The 20,635-nt window shown below is 41.4% G+C and overlaps 1 protein-coding gene across 2 annotated transcripts in view; it reads right to left on the bottom strand.

The window, feature by feature from the left end:
- The window catches only part of LOC109865658 (ERO1-like protein beta), a 38,241-nt gene extending 20,024 nt beyond the window's left edge, over positions 1-18,217 (bottom strand). Inside the window, exons 1-4 of one of the 2 annotated variants that reach the window (XM_020453992.1) lie at positions 17,688-18,217; positions 14,616-14,735; positions 11,088-11,171; positions 5,530-5,571 (exon numbers count right to left, since the gene is read on the bottom strand). In XM_020453992.1, coding sequence (XP_020309581.1) covers positions 5,530-5,571; positions 11,088-11,171; positions 14,616-14,735; positions 17,688-17,858 — 417 coding nt within the window. In that variant the 5' untranslated portion in view covers positions 17,859-18,217. Of the gene's footprint in view, positions 1-5,529; positions 5,572-11,087; positions 11,172-14,615; positions 14,736-16,458; positions 16,667-17,687 lie in introns of those variants that run through there. The other variant, XM_020453993.2, reaches the window with a different exon arrangement.
- Positions 18,218-20,635: the final 2,418 nt, after the last annotated feature.

Genomic DNA, 20,635 nt, shown 5'->3' on the forward strand with positions numbered 1-20,635 from the left:
CTATATTAAGGCAGTCTGACAAACGTCCAAAGTTGATTTCAAACTGTATCAAGTCTTTTTCCCGATGACACAAAACATCTAAAACAAAAATGTGAGGAAGACCTAGTAGAAGCTATTGATGATGATGAATGGATACAGATATGTTTGAATGCCCAGTCATGTTCATACCATCTCAGACATCAATTACTGCAGTTTAAGGCCATTCACAGAACGTACTATATGCCAGTGAAACTGAATTCCATGCACTCGGAAATGTCATTCCTCTGCTGGACGTGTACAACACAAAAGGAGACATATTTGCATATGTTATGGTATTTTACTTAACTGACTTGTTAAATAAAGTTAAATAAAAGGTTAAGAACAAATTATTACTTAAGATGACAACCTACACCGGCCAAACCCGGATGACGCTGCACCGCCCTATGGGACTCCCAAGCATTTGTAGCGGCAAAGAAATGTATTGCCATTAATTGGGAGGTTAGTTATCCTACCACAATGGCAAGTTACAGTGCATTTGGAAAGTATTCTAACGGCTTGACTTTTTCCACATTTTGTTAAATTACAGCCTTATTCTGAAAGGGATTAAATATTTTTTTCCTCATCAATCTACACACAATCCACAGGAACGACAAAGTGAAAAAAGTTTGGGACATTTTTGCTAATTTATTAAAAATAACATAAATACCGTATTTACATAAGTATTCAGACCCTTGCTATGAGATTCGAAATTGAGCTCAGGTGCATCCTGTTTCCATGAATCATCCTTGAGATGTTTCTACAATTTGATTGGATTCCACCTATGGTAAATTCAATTGATTGGACATGATTTGGAAAGGCACACCTGTCTATATAAGGTCCCACAGTTGACACTGCATGTCAGAGCAGAAACCAAGCCATGAGGTCGAAGGAATTGTCTGTAGAGCTCCGAGACAGGATTGTGTCAGAGCACAGATCTGGGGAAGGGTACCAAAAAATGTCTGCAGCATTGAAGGTCCCCATGAACACAGTGGCCTCATCATTCTTAAATAGAAGTTTGGAACTACCAAGACTCTTCCTAGAGCTGGCCACCTGGTCAAACTGAGCAATCAGGGGAGAAGGGCCTTGGTCAGGGAGGTGACCAAGAACCCGATGGTCACTCTGACAGAGCTCCAGAGTTCCTCTGTGGAGATGGGAGAACCTTCCAGAAGGACAACCATCTCTGCAGCAATCCACCAATCAGGCCTTCATGGTAGAGTGGCCAGATGGAAGCCACTCCTCAGTAAAAAGGCACATGACAGCCCGCTTGGAGTTTGCCAAAAGGCAACTAAAGGACTCTCAGACCATGAGAAACTAGATTCTCTGGTCTGATGAAACCAAGATGGCCTGAATGCCAAGCATCACATCTGGAAGAAACCTGGCACCATCCCTAAGGTGAAAGTAGAGCGAGATCCTTGATGAAAACCTGCTCCAGAGCGCTCAGGACCACAGACTGGGGGCAAACTGGACAACAACCCTAAGCACACAGCCACAATGCAGGAGTGGTCTCAGAGTGTCCTTAAGTGGCCCAGCCAGAGCCTGGACTTGAACCCGATTGAACATCTCTGGAGACCTGAAAATAGCTGCGCAGCGACGCACCCTATCCAACCTGACAGAGCTTGAGAAGATCTGCAGAGAAGAATGGGAGAAACTGCCCAAATACAACATCATACACAAGAAGACTCGAGGCTGTAATCGCTGCCAAAGATGCTTCAACAAAGTACTGAGTAAAGGGTCTGAATACTTACGTAAAATGTGATAGTTTTTTTTATTTTTAATACATTAGCAAACGTTTCTACAAACCTGTTTTTGCTTTGTCATTAAGGGGTACTGTGTGCAGATTGATGAAGAAAAAAAACAATGTAATCAATTTTAGAATACGCCTGTAACGCAACAAAATGTGGAACAAAATCAAGGGGTCTGAATATTTTCCAAATGCAATGTATGTATCGGATTTGATTTATCATACGATTAGGAGTATATTGGGCAACTCTCATAAGGTCTAGATGCCTTATAGGGATGACAGTACGACAAAGGAGTCTGTATTGAAAACATACCCACGTCAAGGGAGATACCTATTTAGGCAATCCCTAGCTGCTGGGCTGCTCAGTCCTGCTCAGCCTAACACAAACAAACCCAATAATTAATGTTTCACTAAGATCCTAAAGCTGAGAGGGGTGTGTTGGGTTGGGGAGCTGCAGGATGTTGGACCCCTAGGGACAAGACTGGGCAACCCAGCTATATTGTGCACAAGTAAAAAGAGCTCTACAGTACTATTAGTCCTATGAGATTAATTATATGGAAGAGTTGCTGTATATTTGAGGTGTATGTGTATGTTTCCTGTGGCAATTAAAATAAGGTGTGAAATGGGAAGGAAATTGTGTTGGGAGAGAGATGAGTTATAGACTAGACTGGTGGGGGTCGGGCATGCAGGCGGCCAGGGCTGGCTGGTCAGTCTGATAGGATGTCTAATATAGAAATCAAAAGTCTGTTTTTTCAAGTTGTCCATATGTTAGGTGCAACACAATATTTATTATTGAATTACATCTGATCTAGTTCAGTCTTACTAATCACTTAAACATATTTAATAATGATCTCTTACCTAGCTTGATGACTGTGGGCATTTTTGCTTACTTTTTGTTCTAAATAGAGACGGCATATTGAATTGTGTACACGGAAATGAGCTTTAGGTTGTATACCCCCACTTCTAAAACTAAAGTGGCAACCCTGCATGCAACAAACTGTGAGTAGCGTTTGAGTTACTTGTATAGTTTAGGTCAGAAAATGTACAAAATGTTTGCAATGCGCTTGTTATTATTTTGTTAGCATTCTCCATGAGGATCCCTTAGTACTTGTTAGCATAGTGGTAAGTGACGGTTTTTGGCCTTTGAATAGTATTACTTTTTAAATAAATACCTGCAGTCAACTTGTCCACTACGTAATAGATAAAGAAGATCGTGTTCATAATTTCGCCTGTTAGATCATTTTTCATCATTATGAAGCTTACCGGTACTAGTTTCCCAAAACAGCGGTTTGAGCCAGTCACGTGTGTTTGTTTACAAAGAAGCACAACTAACAAAACGGGTGAGTCACTGCTGCTGCGCAACTTAAGTGAGGTGATCAAGTTACACTTGTAGATTTACTACTAATGTTTGCCAGCTATATATCCTATAACTATTAACTTAACTATCTATGATGTGCCAAATAAATTCTATCCAGCTGGGTTTTTGCTAACTTGTTCATTTTGATAACTTGCTAATGTTAGCTTGCTTCAAGGTTCTTGGTAAGAGCAGCAGAGACAATCCCCTCCTGTATTAAGATCCCGGCTGCCTAATTTTTGTTTTGTGCGTGCTGCAAACTGTGTTTTGAGATACTTGCATAACTTTATGAGCTGGGTTGTCTGTCCTAGTAGTAAATGTTTGCATGCGTTCATTAGCATTTACCTAGCATCCACTATAATAATTCCATAGTACTTGCTAGCATTCTGGTAAGTGATGTTTTTTGGACTTTTTTTGTACGTTTGAAGAAAAAAAATTCATAGCGCCCCTTATGTGCACTACCGGTAATACCGTATATCCCAGGATGGCACAAGCACGGTGTGAAGGTATGAAAATCTGGATACTGCTCAAACCCTAGTACATTAAAATTTAGCTGGTACATCATTTAAATGTTAATTGAATTTAAATGTATACTTCCAATTACTACCACAAAGATGGCCACCAGTCCACCCACCATCAAAAGTCAATTTAAATGGGAATGTCTACTCTATTATCTATATTTCTATGATTTCAATAGGTTTCCAATAGAACATTGACAGTATAATTTAAAACAGCTGATATTCTTATTTAAGTCTCTGATGTGTGGACCTCCAACCATCCTTGTGCTACCATTTATTTGAAAGTTGACATTTCAATTGTATTCCCATTTAAAATAATTTATCACCCAAAACATGACACTCAACCTGTATTCAAGAGCATGCTGTGGCGGGCACAACACAAACACCTCAGATTATGTAAAATCGGGTCTAAGATACAACATAGGTTAAAATAAATGTATATATCTTTGTCAAGAAATTATACAATAGTTTGACAACCCTGTTTATAAGCGTTTAAATTATATCAAACTCAACCTTTTATCTTTTCCAGTGATGAAGACATGGATGTCTCATGGTAGGGTGGGGTATGCAACATGGGTCATCTTTGAGCACCATTATCTCCTAAATGTTTTGGCATTCAAGTCCAAAAAGCTACTTTCTGACCACTTCGACCATGGACAAATATGTATTCAAAGTTTTGTTAAAATCAAAAGGGATGCAGTCAAAAGGTGATAAAAATCAAATGGAACGACCCATCTTTGTTATCAATTAGGCTAGGCTAAATCCATCATACAGGGCTCCCTACTCTGTATACTTCAACTCGAGCTCTGCACACACTGTCTGCAATAGGATTAATCTTTTTAAATGGAAAGTCAGTCAAGAAAAAATACCGGAGGGGCTAAAGAAAATGGTTAAGCTAACGCCACATGCCACGAAGCATAAAAAGCTAAATAAACAACTCTGATGTGCAGTCAGCTAATGTTTCTTCATGACCTCACACACAAGCACCTGCTGTGCTTTGTCCTATGGCATGGTCACGTCGCCAACCACATAGCGTCTCTAGCCTTCAGCTGTGGGAGAGCATCACCACAGCGCTAACTGCGAATTTAATCTGCCTTTTGCCTAACACGTCTCCAGTAGCACACTTAGTGCTAACCCCTAACACTGGGGGTGATGTGGCAAAAATCCTCACGCAACAGACCACACAATAAAGGAAGCAGAGGCCTCGGGAGGTCAAGCCAGATGAGCTGTCTGGCTAAACGCTGTTGGTCGAAAATCTGTGAGATGTGGCTGATTTCATTAAAGTTGAAAAACAAACCTTGCCCTGCACATAATGTAGCTATAGCCATGTAACTACCCCTAGCTCAACCGATGTGTCGAAACATTACCTTTTCCCACTAACTAAAGATACAGCAGGATTTGACCTTGACTGGCAATCAGTCCAGATATCCAACAAACACTTGTCATTACAAGACAAACATAAGGCACTATACCAGGGTTGTGTTCATTAGTGCACACTGTATCAAAACATTCTGTAGAAGAGAACAAAAACAAGCATTGGTAATTGGAGAAAAATCAGATAGTACCCACCTGTTTCACTCCTTTTCAAGCCTACTGAACACGACCCAAGTGTTTGCCAACAATCATGTCCCTCGCTTACCCCCCCTCAACTATAATACATTCTTCCAACCATACATTTACACAGTATAATCTGTTTAACTTACTCCTTTGCCCTAATTCTTTTAAAACATAGTAAGTACACTCCTGTTTCTTGGCCATATTGCATGAAAATTGAGAGTGCATATGGTACATTCTCTTTCCTTTAATTTTAATGTGTTTGTAGAGTGTGTTTGTATTCATTACAGTTGAATGACTGTTGAGTGAATGCCATCTGTGTATCTGGGGAGAGAGCGCCTTACCCTATTGTAGTTTCCAGACTTTATTCCCACTGGAATCTCGCTCTGTAAACAAACACACACAAAGGGGACATCACTGTCAACAATGCAGAACGCAGGTCAGAGGCTAAGCTATAATTCACAGAAAACACAGATTAGAATACAAAGACTCGGGAAACACTATATTAACAATTGTAAATTAACCCACTAGGGTTAATTTGCCCATAGCCCTGGTCTCTTCTTGTAGGCCTAGATCTAAAAAATAAAAAAAAATTGAATGATTAGCAATATTCCAAGATGGCGTAGCAGTGCAGACTTCGTTTGTCATTCTCTCGTGTAAATTTTGTATTTTTCATCTTTTTGTATATATTTTAAATCTCTTCTTCCTTTTTAAAATTAAATATACCTTCCGGCAACCCGCCTCATCCAATGTGATACGGATCTGCTATTTTTAGACCTTATAGCTAGAACCTCCATCAGAAGCGGCCTTTACCTTTAGCACAGACACCAGCCGCTTTTAGCCTGGATAATACTTGCCAGCCTGCACAGCGCGTTATCAACCCTGAGCATATCGGATTGTTTTTCTCCACTAAAACACCGGATTTCTGCCTTAAGCCCTGGACCATTACTCCTGATCGTTGCAGCTAGCTAGCTGCCACCACTGAGTGGCCCAGCCCCAAAGCTAGCCTTGAGCCAGGTCCATCTCCAGGCCTGCTCAGTGGACCCTATGATCACTCGGCTACACAGCTGATGCCTCCCGGACTCTTCACTAACACGACTAGAATCAACTACACCACCGGATTCTTGCCGTAAGCTCTGGACCTTTGCATCGGATCATCGCTGCTACCGAGTGGCTATAGTGGCTAACGCCCTTGTCCCGAAGCTAGCACCAGTTAGCCGCGAGCCAGGCGCATCTCCCAGCTAGCAAACGAAATTACTCCAGCTACAATACCTCTTTTGCCAAATGGCCTGGACCCTTTGTTGACACAGAGCCCCCGCCGTTCCATCACGACTGATCTGCCGACGTAATTCCATCCGTTGTGCCCTCAACCGGCCTTTGCCGGACGTCGGAGCAGACGCTTCTACTAGCCCCAACCTGCTAACTTTTTTTTGAAAGCGGTGTCTCCCACTTGCTAGCGTAGTAACGACTACCTAGCGGCTTCCCTGTTTCATCTATTGCTGTTCACTGGACCCTATGATCACTTGGCTACATAGCTGATGCCTGCTGGACTGTTCATTAATCACGGTACTCCATTTTGTTTATCTGTCGGCCCCAGCCTTGAACTCAGGCCCTGTGTATAGTTAACTGACCCTTTCTGCCCATTCATCGCCATTTTACCTGTTGTTGTTGTCTTAGCTGATTAGCTGTTGTCTTAACCGTTGTTGACTTAGCTAGCTCTCCCAATCAACACCTGTGATTGCTTTATGCCTCTTTTTATGTCTCTCTCTAATGCCTTGTATACTGTTGTTTAGGATAGTTATCATTGTTTTAGTTCACTGCGGAGCCCCTAGTCCCACTCAACATGCCTCAGATACCTCTTTTGTCCCAGCTCCCACAAGTGGTGACCTCACCCAGCATAACTAGTGCATCCAGAGATGCAACCTCTCTTATCGTCACTCAAAGCCTAGGTTTACCTCCTGTACCCGCACCCTACCCATCTGTACATTATGCCCTGAATCTATCCTACCACGCCCAGAAATCTGCTCCTTTTATTCTCTGTCCCCAACACACTAGACAACCAGTTTTGATAGCCTTTAGCCGTACCCTCATCCTATTCCTCCTCTGTTCCTCAGGTGATGTGGAGGTTAACCAAGGCCCTACGTGTCGCCAGGTGCTCTCATTTGTTGACTTCTGTAACCGTAAAAGCCTTGGTCTCATGCATGTTAACATCAGAATCCTCCTCCCTAAGTTTGTTTTACTCACTGCTTTACCACACTCCACCAACCCTGATGTCCTTGCCGTGTCTGAATCCAGGCTTAGGAAGGCCACCAAAAATTCTGAGATTTCGATCCCAAACTACAACATTTTCCGTGAGAGGAGTTGCAATCAACTGCAGAGATAGCCTGCAGAGTTGTGTCATACTTTCCAGGTCTTACTCCAAACAGTTCGAGCTTCTAATTTTAAAAATTAATGTCTCCAGAAAAATGTCTCTCACTGTTTCAACCTCTTATAGACCCCCCCCCCCCCTCAGCGCCCAGCTGTGTCCTGGACACCATATGTGAATTGATTGCCCCCTATCTACCTTCAGAGTTCGATCTGTTAGGTGACCTAAACAGGGATATGCTTAACACCCCGGCAGTCCTGCACTCTAAACTAGATGCCCTCAATCTCACACAAATTATCAAGGAACCCACCAGGTACAACCCTAAATCCGTAAACATGGGCACCCTCATAGATATTATCCTGACCAACTTTACCTCCAAAAACACCTCTGCTGTTTTCAAATTAGGATCTCAGCGAACACTGCCACATTGCTTGCATCCGCTATGGGTCCCCGGTCAAACGACCACCCCTCATCACTGTCAAACGCTCCCTAAAACACTTCTGCGAGCAGGCCTTTCTAAATCGACCTGGCCCGGGTATCCTGGAAGGATATTGACCTTATCCCGTCAGTAGAGGATGCCTGGTCGTTCTTTAACTTCTGGTGACAGGGGGCAGTATTTTCACGTCCGGATGAAATGCATGCCCAAATTCAACTGCCTGCAACTCATCCCCAGAAGATAAGATATGCATATTATTAGTAGATTTGGATAGAAAACACTCTGGAGTTTCTAAAACTGTTTGAATCATGTCAGAACATAACAGAACTTATTTAGCAGGCAAAACCCCGAGGACAAACCATTCAGATTGACCTAAAGAAAACACTCTTTTCAATGGGTTTTCATTGGGAATCCAGATTTCTAAGGGACCTTCTTGCAGTTCCTATCGCTTCCAATAGATGTCATCAGTCTTTAGAAATTGGTTGAGGTTTTTCCTTTGTGTAATGAAGAAGTACGGCCATCTTGAACGAGGGTAACTTGAAGTGTATTGTTAAATAGAGGAGCATGACCAGAAAGCTAGCTACAGATTTCTTTCCTCCTGTATTGAACACAGATCATCCCGTCTTCAATTTGATCGTCTATTTACGTTAAAAAATACATAAAGTTGTATTACAAAAGTAGTTTGAAATGTTTTGGCAAAGTTTACAGGTAACTTTTAAGATATTTTGTAGTCACGTTGCGCAAGTTGGAACCGGTGTTTTTCTGGATCAAACGCGCCAAATAAATCTACATTTTGGATATATATCGACGGAATTAATCGAACAAAAGGACCATTTGTGATGTTTATGGGACATATTGGAGTGCCAACAAAAGAAGCTCGTTAAAGGTATGAATTATATTTTTATTTCTGCGTTTTGTGTCGCGCCTGGAGGGTTGAAATATGCTTCTCTCTCTTTACTTACTATGGTGCTATCCTCAGATAATAGCATCGTTTGCTTTCACCCAAAAAACTTTTTGAAATCTGACATGTTGGCTGGATTCACAAGTCTAGCTTTAATTTGCTATCTTGCATGTGTGATTTCATGAAAGTTGGATTTTTATAGTAATTTATTTGAATTTGGCGCTCTGCATTTTCACTGAGGTTAAAGTAATTTCCTCACCATCTTAAATAATGCCCCTTTCAACAAATGTAGAACTAAGAACAGATATAGCCCTTGGTTCACTCCAGACCTGACTGCACTCGAACAGCACAAAAACACCCTGTGGCATATTCGTCGCCAGACCCACTGGCTCCAGGTCATCTATAAGTCCTTGCTAGGTAAAGCTCCGCCTAGCATCTAATAGTCCCCGCGATATGCAACGTTTCAGGGAAGTCAGGAACCAATACACTCAGTCAGTTAGGAAAGCCACGCTCAAGGTACTAAACGATATCATAACCGCCATCGATAAAAGACAGTACTGTGCAGTTGTCTTCAACGACCTGCCAGGGCTTTCGACTCTGTCAATCACCGTATTCTTATCGGCAGACTCAGCCTTGGATTCACAAATGACTGCCTTATCTGGTTCACCGACTACTTCTCAGACAGAGTTCAGTGTGTCAAATCAGAAGGCCTGTTGTCCGGATCTCTGGCAGTCTCTATGGGGGTACCACAGGGTTAAATTCTCGGGCCGACTCTTTTCTCTGTATATCAATGATGCCGCTCTTGCTGCGGTGGATCAGGGTGATTCCCTGATCCAACTCTATGCAGACAACACCATTCTGTATACATCTGGCCCTTCTTTGGACACTGTGTTAACAACCCTCCAAATGTGCTTCAATGCCAGACAACACTCCTTCTGTGGCCTCCAACTGCTCTTAAACTCTAGTAAAACTAAATGCATGCTTTTCAACCGATTGCTGCCCGCATACGCCCGCCCGACTAGCATCACTACTCTGGACGGTTCTGACTTAGAATATGTGGACAACTACAAATACCTAGGTGTCTGGCTAGACTGTAAACTCTCCTTCCAGATATTAAACATCTCCAAAACCAAATCTAGAATCAGCTTCCTATTTCGTAACAAAGCCTCCTTCACTCACGCTGCCAAACATGCCCTCGTAAAACTGACTTCCCTACTGATTCTCAACATTGGCCATGTCATTTACAAAATAGCCTCCAACACTCTACTCAGCAAACTAGATGTAGTCTATCACAGGGCCATCCGTTTTGTCACCAAATCCCCATATACTACCCACCACTGCAACCTGTATGCTCTCGCCGGCTGGCCCTCGCTACATATTCGTCGCCAGACCCACTGGCTCCAGGTCATCTATAAGTCCTTGCTAGGTGCTAGGTAAAGCTCCACCTTATCTCAGCTCATTGGTCACCATAACAACAGCCACCCGTAGCAAGCGCTCCAGCAGGTATCTCTCATTTCCTTCCAGTTCTCTGCTGCCAATGACTGGAACGAATTGCATTTTTTTAATATATATATATATATATTTTTTTTAATCGCTGAAGTTGGAGACTTATCTCCCTCACTATCCTTAAGCATCAGCTATCTGAGCAGCTTACCGATCGCTGCGGCTGTACACAGCCCATCTACCTACCTCATCCCCATATTGTTTTTATTTACTTTTTTTGCACACCAGTATTTCTACTTGCACATCATCTGCACATCTATCACTCCAGTGTTAATTTGCTAAATTGTAATTACTTCACTACTATGGCTTATTTATTGCCTTACCTCCTCACACCATTTGCACACACTGTATATAGACTTTTTCTATTGTGTTATTGACTGTATGTTTGTTTATTCCATGTGTAACTCTGTGTTGTTGATTGTGTCGCACTGCTTTGCTTTATCTTGGCCAGGTCGCAGTTGTAAATGAGAACTTGTTCTCAACTGGCCTACCTGGTTAAATAAAAGGTGAAATAAATGTTTAAAAAAAAAAATATATAGCAATAATAGCGCCACCTTGTTGTAGCCCACGTGGAATTTTTACCACATTTCCAATACTTATTTAACCATTTCAGACCTACAGGAGGTGCCTGTGGGTAATTAATACTAGGAGTCGATATGGAGACCAAAGTAGATAATTGTGGGTCGGTTGAACTGACCTCTGGGCAGGGCTCCACTTGGCAGTCCTTGATGGAGCAGTGGCTATCGTCGGCCCAGAAGGGACAGGGCCTATTCAGGTTGACCTGTGGAGAAGAAAAGGGAAGAGTTGAGATGGCATGGTATATGCTATGAAAGTGACTGCGTCACACAGAGATGTGAAGTGTTGGAGACAGGCAAGACAGAACAGCTAGGCTAAATTCACTCAAATAATGATGTCAAAATCTGATTCAGATTCTCTTTCCATTGACGCATTTCAGGGACGAGCTCCGCCGTAAACACCATGGGGCCTTGTTGTTGCTGGTGACCTCTTTGCTAGTCGTGCTCGTCATTGGATACGTCAACCTCATTCGAAGGCGACAGTATGAGGAGAATACCTGATAATCATAAAGGTGACACACTGATTTTGTGGGGTCAAAATGTTGCTCAGTCAATGGGATGGTGACTAGTAGAGCAGCAGCTTACTGATCAGTTGTAGACAGAAACTTAATCGGAATATCACACTAGGGGCCAGATGAGTATTCTGAAAATATTAATGATGTTCCTATGAGTCTATTCTTCCTTTTCAGAGTTCCTGATTGGATGTTCACAGTGGGAAAAGGGCAATACACTGCCTTTAGAATGAGATGGCTTGGTGTGTATGAATGGCGTATGAACGCAACAGCTGGACTCGCATTGAGCGACTTTTTAAAAAACTGCCTTTGTGAAAAGATTAACTTCACTAGGGTAGGGGGTAGCATTCTGATTTTTTGTTGAAAAGCGTGCCCAAATTAAACTGCCTGCTACTCAGGCCCAGAAGATAGGATATGCATATAATTAGTAGATGATTTGGATAGAAAACACTCTAAAAAGTTTCCAAAACTGTTAAAATAATGTCTGAGTATAACAGAACTGATATGGCAGGTTGAAAACCTGAGGAAAATCCAATCAGGAAGTACTATTATATTGAAAGGTTGTTTTTCCATTGAAAGACTTAGGACCCATACAAAGACTTAGGACCCAGTTCACGAGCTCTATGGCTTCCTCAACATGTGACCAGTTTTTAGGCATTGTTTCAGGCTTTTACTCTGAAAAACGAGGGAGATATAGCACTTTCAATCAGTGGCCAGTGGTAATTTCTATTCATCAGCCATGCGTCTGATCGTGAACGCGCCTTTATTGTTTCTCCTTTCCTATTGACAAAGCTTTTGTCCGGTTTAAATATTATTGATTGTTTATGACAAAAACAACCGGAGGATTGATTTTAAACATAATTTGGCATGTTTCTACTAACTTTTATTGTACTTAAAAAAAAACTTTTAGTCTGGAATTAGTGCACGCGCATTCTGCATTCGGATTACTGGACAAAACGCGCAAACAAAAAGAAGGTTTTTGGTCATAAAGAGGGACATTATCGAACAAAACGAACATTTGTCTAGCATGGAGACCTGGGAGTGCCACCAGATGAAGTTCAAAGGTACGTGACTAATTTTAATGCTATTTCTGACTTTTGTAACACCTCTCCTTGTTTGGAAAATGGCTGTATGGGTTTCTGTGGCTAGGAGCTGACCTAACATAAATCGCAAAGTGTGCTTTCGCCATAAAGCATTTTTGAAATCTGACTCAGCAGTTGCATTAAGAAGAAGTTTATCTATAATTCCATGCTTAATACTTGTATCGTTTATCAATGTTTATGATGAGTATTTCTGTTATTTGATGTGGCTCTCTGCACTTTCACCGGATGTTTGTTTGAGACAACACATTTCTGACCATAACGTGCCAATGTAAACTGAGATTTTTGGATATAAATATGAACTTTATCAAACAAAACATACATGTATTGTGTAACATGAAGTCCTATGAGTGCCATCTGATGAAGATCATCAAAGGTTAGTGATTCATTTTCTCTTTCTGCTTTTTGTGACTCCTCTCTTTGGCTGGAAAAATGGCTGTGTTTTTCTGTGACTAGGTACTGACCTAACATAATCGTTTGGTGTGCTTTCGCAGTAAAGCCTTTTTGAAATCGGACACTGTGGTTGGATTTACAAGATTATCTTTAAAATGGTGGATAATAGTTGTATGTTTGAGGAATTTTAATTATGGGATCTGTTGTTTTGAATTTGGCGCACTGCAATTTCACTGGCTGTTGTCGAGGTGGGACGCTAGCGTACTAGAGAGGTCAAGTGACTCAAATGGGCCTAAATGTTTCTTATGGATTCTAGGTGTCGGGAAAGCGTTTGAGCAGTTATACAAATGTAACAGGGTGAGTGCTGTTATCATAGAGAATGATATCATATTTGCACCAGGTTCTACAAATGGGCAACTTGTAAGACTGTCTAGGGATGCAAAAGAGGACGATTGGGAAAGACAGATGACTAAAGGTTTGTCACCACTGGACTGGACCTACTGTATTTCCCAATAAGATTCAGTTACATCAACCCTGTGATGTCATCCTCGTGCACTCTTTCTAATATCTAGGTTCCAGTATGAGGAACATCTAATTTTCACACTTAATGTACCTGACATACAATAATTCTAATGTAAGGTATATGTGTTTCTGCTGTAACTAGGGCCCAAGCAAGTTTTGCAACGGAAAATGTTTAGCAACAAAAACAAGCCTTTCTTATAGAAGGGTTGGCTGGCAACATCACAAAAATGATGCTCAAGCATCAATGAGGCAGAAGGCCGTGTGGGGTTATGATTCTGATAGCTAGCAACAATGACAAGAAGCTGCCATGTGGGGAATCGTAGGTGGCTCGTTTTTAGCTCGTTGCGATGTTGTTTTGACTCATGTCATGCCTACGCTAATATGGTTAAAATTAGCCAGCTAGATAACCACCAACTGTAACGATTTATTTGAGACACGACAAGTACTCATTTATAAAAGTTTTCGACAATCTAAGTTAACCCGGTCTGTTTTGCACCATAGTTGCGCACGCATCGGTTTAGTTGCTAAACAACCAACCCTATTGGACAAGTTCAGGTTAGTCCAATCTTATTTCGGCCCATTTGCATCCATTTGGTTCCTAGTGAATACACCCATGGACATTATAATGTAAATAGGAGTAGCACAATTAACTTTTTCTTCAAGAATGTCTATTTGCTGTCAATTTACAGTCAACCCTGAAGCAGACCTATTCCAACTAGAACAGTAGTCCCGGGTGGAGACATCCAAAGCAGTGAATACACAACAGAGCAGCGTCAACAAACTCTATGGGGTAGGCTGGAAAACATTTGCTTGGCCTATTTGTTTTAGATTAGCAAGGAACGGAATTGGGGAGGGACCCTTTATAAGCACTAAGAACTACAGATTAAGGGCCATTGAAACTCAAACAAAGGTATAGTTTAAAAAATTACAAACTCATTTGAAAATACAGGTTGTCAATTAGCGTAAATCCACAGTAGTATGATTGTTTATTGAGGGATTACCTTTAGGACACTTTTTAAGCTATAGTGCAAAGATAAATGCAAAACCTTACGGTCTGATGATGTTAAGGACATTTCTACTGCTCCTCATACTCCACTGCTGGGTCCTACTATTTAGTACTTACCCTGTAGTACCTGAAGTAGTCTCTCTCGGTCAGCTTCTGAATGTGGGGGTAGATTTTGAAGTTGTTGAAGACATCAATGCTCTCGATGTCACAGAAGCAGTCATCCAAGACGCCTGTCAACTGAGGGAAACAACAGGAAAACGCCGTAAGAATTATGGGTGTACACCAGTGTTAATTTTGTCAACAAAATTAGTGATTAAAATATTTTGTCAAACACTTATTTTTCAGTGGCAATTGACTACACTATAACTGACTAAATATAGACCCAAGAAAAACAATAACTAAACAAAAAAATATTGTTCATTTCAGTTGGCTAAAATGAGACAAGACTAAATTGTCTCTGTGGCTAAAATCAGACTACTAAGTGGCCTGGACAATATTTTTTGGAGAGATTGGAAGCTTTTCAGTGATAAACACAATTAATATTAACAGTACAGATGCACAGTGGGAAGGACCCGCCACACAAGCCTAGCCTACATCAGATGGTGAGCTGTGGGGGAAAAAGCGATGAGTGTGGGCAGGTTAGGCAGGCAGGCTCCGCTCAATCACCGCCGCCGATTATACACATTGCGCAGGTGACTCTTTTGCTTCCCTGTAGCTAACCAGTCACCATCAGATACCCTTTACCTCGTTAAGAAACACAAGCTGCTTTACAAAATGAAAAACAATAGCAGCATTACGTTTGACAGTAAAACAAGTCTAGCTTGTTTCTAGCCATTACTGTTCAAAAGATATAATGTTCTATCGTGCATTGGCGGGCCATATTTTACATTCATAAAGCATATCACGGGTCATTTTAAAACTAGGCTACTTGCAGACCGGACTGTTAACCATGTGTTTCGGCTACACCTTGTTGGGATAACATTCTGCTCGGAAGCAACGCTGACTTGTCAAAGTGGCTATCGGAAGGTCTAATTAAGCCCTACACCCTCCATAATATTCCCTCCCTCAGCTTTGGGACACTTTGGTGCAAATGGAGGGCCAGGGGCAAGAGGAAGATATTAAATACAGACAAAGAAAGAGAGGGGGGAGACAGCGAGAGAGACAGAAATGAGTGCAAAAGCTGGCCTGCAAATCTTAACTTCCTCTTACATATTTAGCCTGATATAAAATTGCCATATCCTCTTTCAACACAGACACTTTCAGACATGAGAGCTGGAAGCCAGATAAAAGACCACTTCCTGGCGCTCGAACAACACAAAACACTTAAGCAACATGACAACGTTCGTCACAGCTGCCGGTTGAGGTTGTTGACCAAAATTAGGTTACCAAAGCGTTTGCCATTCTCCCTCCACCTTTCCCTTTTCATGCATCTGATACCTGCGGACAAACGGCTTAATTCTCCCATGCATAATGAAACAGACAGCTGCTTTGTGAAAGAAAGACTGCGTTGCTCTGGTCCAGCAGGCACTCAAGCCTTTCCACTCTCTCTCATCATGAAGTATTCAGGTTTAGACCCAATCAATGCAAATGGTGTCATAGAAAATATTTTAGTATATAAAAACTTGTTTCATGAGTATATTGTAATTACAGCCATATGAAAAGGTATGTGTGTCACTGTCAACAGACAAAGCAGAGACAGATGGTATTTTATAAGAACAAGTTGCACAAGACTGCATGTTGTAAGAATTCTATGAAATGAATGGCTTAGCACTGCATAGACCATTCAGGCACTTTCACATCAGTGGTTGTGTGTCATGATGTGGAGAAAACTGACCATTAGTTTCACAGCAACAGAAAGACATTTCTCTTTCAGTTTATTCTGTGTCATTTTGACAATATTCCAGAAAAAGCCAACACAAGCATCATATAGCCCACCGATGGAAACAACCATATATCTGACCTCTGAGTGTAGCTGTCCAGAGAATGTGATGGGAAGCAGTGAAGCCGTCCATAAGTAACAAAGTCCTCTGAGCATGCCGGTGAATTCAAAACCTTTGAGTGGTTTCCCTTGTTGTTTATTAAAAATATAGCTTCATTTGCCTATTTCTCTGAGGAGCTGCTATCTTTAACAGCAGTTTTAAATTACAAAACTAAGACCAGGCTTATGAGAATATCTCTGTCTTTTAAGTCCCTAAAGGGACAGCTGAAGTCTACTTCAATGGACAGGTGAGAGTTTGCCAGAGTTGATGGGATGACTCTGACTTAACCTGGGGATGAGCTGTCATTTCAGACCACTTATTTTTCCTCGTGCATAATTCTCGGGCCCAGGCCTCGCCTCCAAACAAGATATGTCAGCAGCTGTCAAACTTAGTCCCGCCTCTATACTTGACATTTGTAGTCTTTACTTCGGTTCAAGGACATTTAAAGCAAGTATTACTCACGGAAGAGAACACTACATCTCCCACAAACTAATTGGCCAATCAGACGACACCACGTCTCGGTCTTCTCATATTACTAATGCGAGTGCAATTTGTTAGAATGAAATAAAGGCACGTGCCACAGTATTAAAAAAATACAGACACTTATTGATTCGGATTGCAATATGCGAGTCAAGTCAGCCGTCGATCACATACACAACCACTCAACTCAGTAACTAACTTTTTTCAAAAGTTGGCATGAATGACAAACATCAAGAAAACATACCCAGCAATATAACATTGCACGACATAGGCCTACAAACACATTTGTGAGACTGGAAGTTGCAGATTCGGTGAATTAAGATCTGATATTCGCATGATACGGGCAAGTTCGATTATGACAGTCGTTTTGAGATGCGCACAAGTGTCAAATTACAATGTACAGCAATAACAATAAACACTCAGTGTTGAATTCAGGAAATAGCTGGCTACGAGTATCTTTAACCACCCATTTTAATAATTATTTTGACAAGTCAGTGTGTATCGATGTGCAAGGCAAAATAAACCACATGATTAATGTATACATGTTATGCCTTGCTGTCCATAAAGTTGGCTAAGGCAACAGAAGGGCGCCAGCAAGCAATGTGGGTATGATGACGTCAAATTAACATGACAGTAGAAAACGCTAGAATAATGTTCCTCCAGCGTAGTCATTTAGCCTTCCTGAAACGGACATTGATATTGCAATATATTGTAAATTGTAAGTACTTACGTGACAAAAACAGCTCTGGTCTTGACTGTCAGGAGCATCTTCTTTGGAAGAATATTGGTTGTTGTACGTTTCGGTTTTGACTCTGTTGTGAAACCAAACCAGAACAAAGTCCCCAAATAACAACCACAACAAAACCAGAAGTCCTGCGGATTGTATCGTGTTTTTTATCATCACTGATGCAAATTAAAAGCGCCACGAAAGACAAAAACAAAGAAAAGTTTTTGAAATGTAGATGTCTAGTTGGCAGGCTAGCTAATGATGTGCTACTAGCTAGCTAGTGGTGCGCACTAGCAACAACAACAGCGGAGAAAAGCTGTCGTAATGAAACTGCTGGATAAATGAGACTCCAACCAAAGCTGACAGCTGTACGACTGTATCCTCAGAAGTAACTTCTGAAAATGTCTTTAGTATCATCAGTACTCGTTATAAATAATATTCACAACGCCGAAAATACCAAGTTTGCCATAAAAAAAAAAACTGTTGTCGAACCAAGACGATTGAATCGGGTACGGAAAGCAAAGAGGAACAGTGGAAATGTTTTTACTGCGTGTTTTACATCCTGTGTGAATGGGAAACGTATTCATGTGACTTGTTATAAATTGCCTAATGAAAATACACTGTAATTTGTGGCAGTGTCATTTCTGCAGCCCTAGCTGATGTATTGTCTGCATAGGCTTTTATTTTGACAATCTTTTTATATTTGTTTTCTCTAGTTAGGTTTTCCTTAGGCCCTAAGCTTTAAAACATTGCCAGTGATGATTTGCACTGAGTTGGAGGAGGCTGGCCAAAGAGACAATCTCGAGATCTCTGCATCAGACCCTCTTGGGGAAAAGCTGATTGGCTGCAAGTCTGTTTGGTGAAAGGAGGAAGATGCTGATCCCTTCTCAGAGAGTGGAGACTCTTCCTGGTCCTTTGCCATTTTTCCGAGGTGTGAGTAAGGAGGTTATCACTCTGACGGAAGAAGGAGTTTCTGTAGAGCGACCTACAGCACTATGGGGAAGAAGGTCTCCAGCAGAAGCCAGTCCAGGTCAGCCTCCCCCTGTCCAACCAGCTCGTCACAGAGGACACTCTGCTTGTGGCTGAAGTGGAGGACCACGGTGATGCAGATGAAAAGGAGATTGACTTAAAGCTCTCGGGCTGCCAGGCTTTCTCCACTGCAAAGCCAAAGTTCTCTGCCTGGAAGAGGTTCCGCAACTACCTGAGGAAGAAGATGAGATCTTCCTCAGAGCAGACCCCCCAAGGTGGAGAACCTGGACCAGGACTGGCTGCTGGATGCCTTACTGGCAGTTGTTTAAACTGTTCTGCAAGAGCAAATAAAATACCATTCTATTTTGCCTTGCACATATTAATAATAAAAAATAAAGAAATTGGAATTACCTCATGTTGCTTTGACATTAGTTAAGATAAGACATAGATACAGTAGTTAAGTTATAGAGTTCAGCAGGTATTTATCACACACAAACCATAAAAAGGAAAAACCAAGGAGAAAATATCAACATAAAATTCCATAGTCAATTACTAACTAGCTTCAGATACCCATAGACTTCCAGTCATTGCGCTAACAATAGTTAGTTAGCATTGACTCAGGAAACGGACCTCTAACTTCCTTTATACTGGAAACAGAGACATACAAATGGTATATACAAATGGAGTTCATCTGACTCTTGGGAATGAGATACAGGGCATCATTGCCAAAATCCTGAAGTTTCCCTTTAATTAAGGGGAGATTTTAGACTCTTGAAACACAGGTTCGAAACCCTGTTGATCACATTGTTGCTTCTACCCTAAGCCTCGGACTCCAGGCTTCTCCCCCAAGTGTCCTCGCACACCAAGCCCAAAACACATACAGATCATGCTTGCCCAATGCCATGTGAGACCACTGGAGTGATCACTGCTGCCACCAGTGTAGCGGGATGAAGTGAGACTGCCACAGGGACTCGGACAGTGGCTCCTACGATGCAGAGGGAGGCACCCAATGGACTCTGCCACAGAAGCTCTGGGCAGAGGCAGTGTTGTGTCCAAGACCGATTCAAGACCAAGAACGGTGAAAATCAAGTCCGAGTTAAGACCAGAAAAATGTGAGTCCAATTCAAGACCATGATTGTCATTTTGTCAAATCACCACCATAATAAGAGTTCAAAATGTCCAGTATTTCTGTGTTCATATTTCAAAACAACATATGGATTCTTTATACATTCAGATGTTAAAAAATGCATGCTGAGGGAATAGAGCCACTCAATAAATTATTACTAACTCAAACACAGTGGGGAACAATGGGCCTTCTATGCCTTCAGAGACAATAAATTATAAATAAAATAATAAAATAATGATTATAATAATGATAATTATGTTATTTTCAATGATGCTCTGATTTAATCTCTTCAGTTTTTGTAGGAATGGAAATAGTTGACACTGACACTGACACGAGAGAGAGACTTCCTGACAAAATGTGAAAAATATCAAACAATTAGAGAGTGTCATTTCCCCAAATTTGAAACCCTTATTCAAGGTTTCAAAGACCTCTCTGATGAGAGTAGGCTACCCGTCCTGTTGGGGGAGGACGCAGAGAGCTGTGGGTTGGCAGCACACTACATTGCTGCCTGCTATAGGTTGAGGGACAGTGTCTGACAGACCAATCAACCTGCCTGCACATGTCTTCTACTGTATGCTTATTGTTATTGTTCAATGTATGGTTATTTTGACCCTTGGTTATTGTTGTTACTGTTGTCCCGTTGACAATTTTGATTCTCATTTTTTCTTTCATATTGTAAATATCCAAAATAAGCTTTGGCATTATGTACATTGTTACGTCATGCCAATAAAGCAAATTTAATTTAATTTAATTGAGAGAGTAAAAGAAAAAGATCCAATCTGGATTTTTCTTTTTTGGTCTCTAGGGAGATAAATCTAGCTACCTAAGTCAGCCATTGGCTAGGCCATCAGAAGCT

The sequence above is a fragment of the Oncorhynchus kisutch genome, linkage group LG20 (assembly GCF_002021735.2).
Source record: "Oncorhynchus kisutch isolate 150728-3 linkage group LG20, Okis_V2, whole genome shotgun sequence".
Taxonomy (NCBI): domain Eukaryota; kingdom Metazoa; phylum Chordata; class Actinopteri; order Salmoniformes; family Salmonidae; genus Oncorhynchus; species Oncorhynchus kisutch.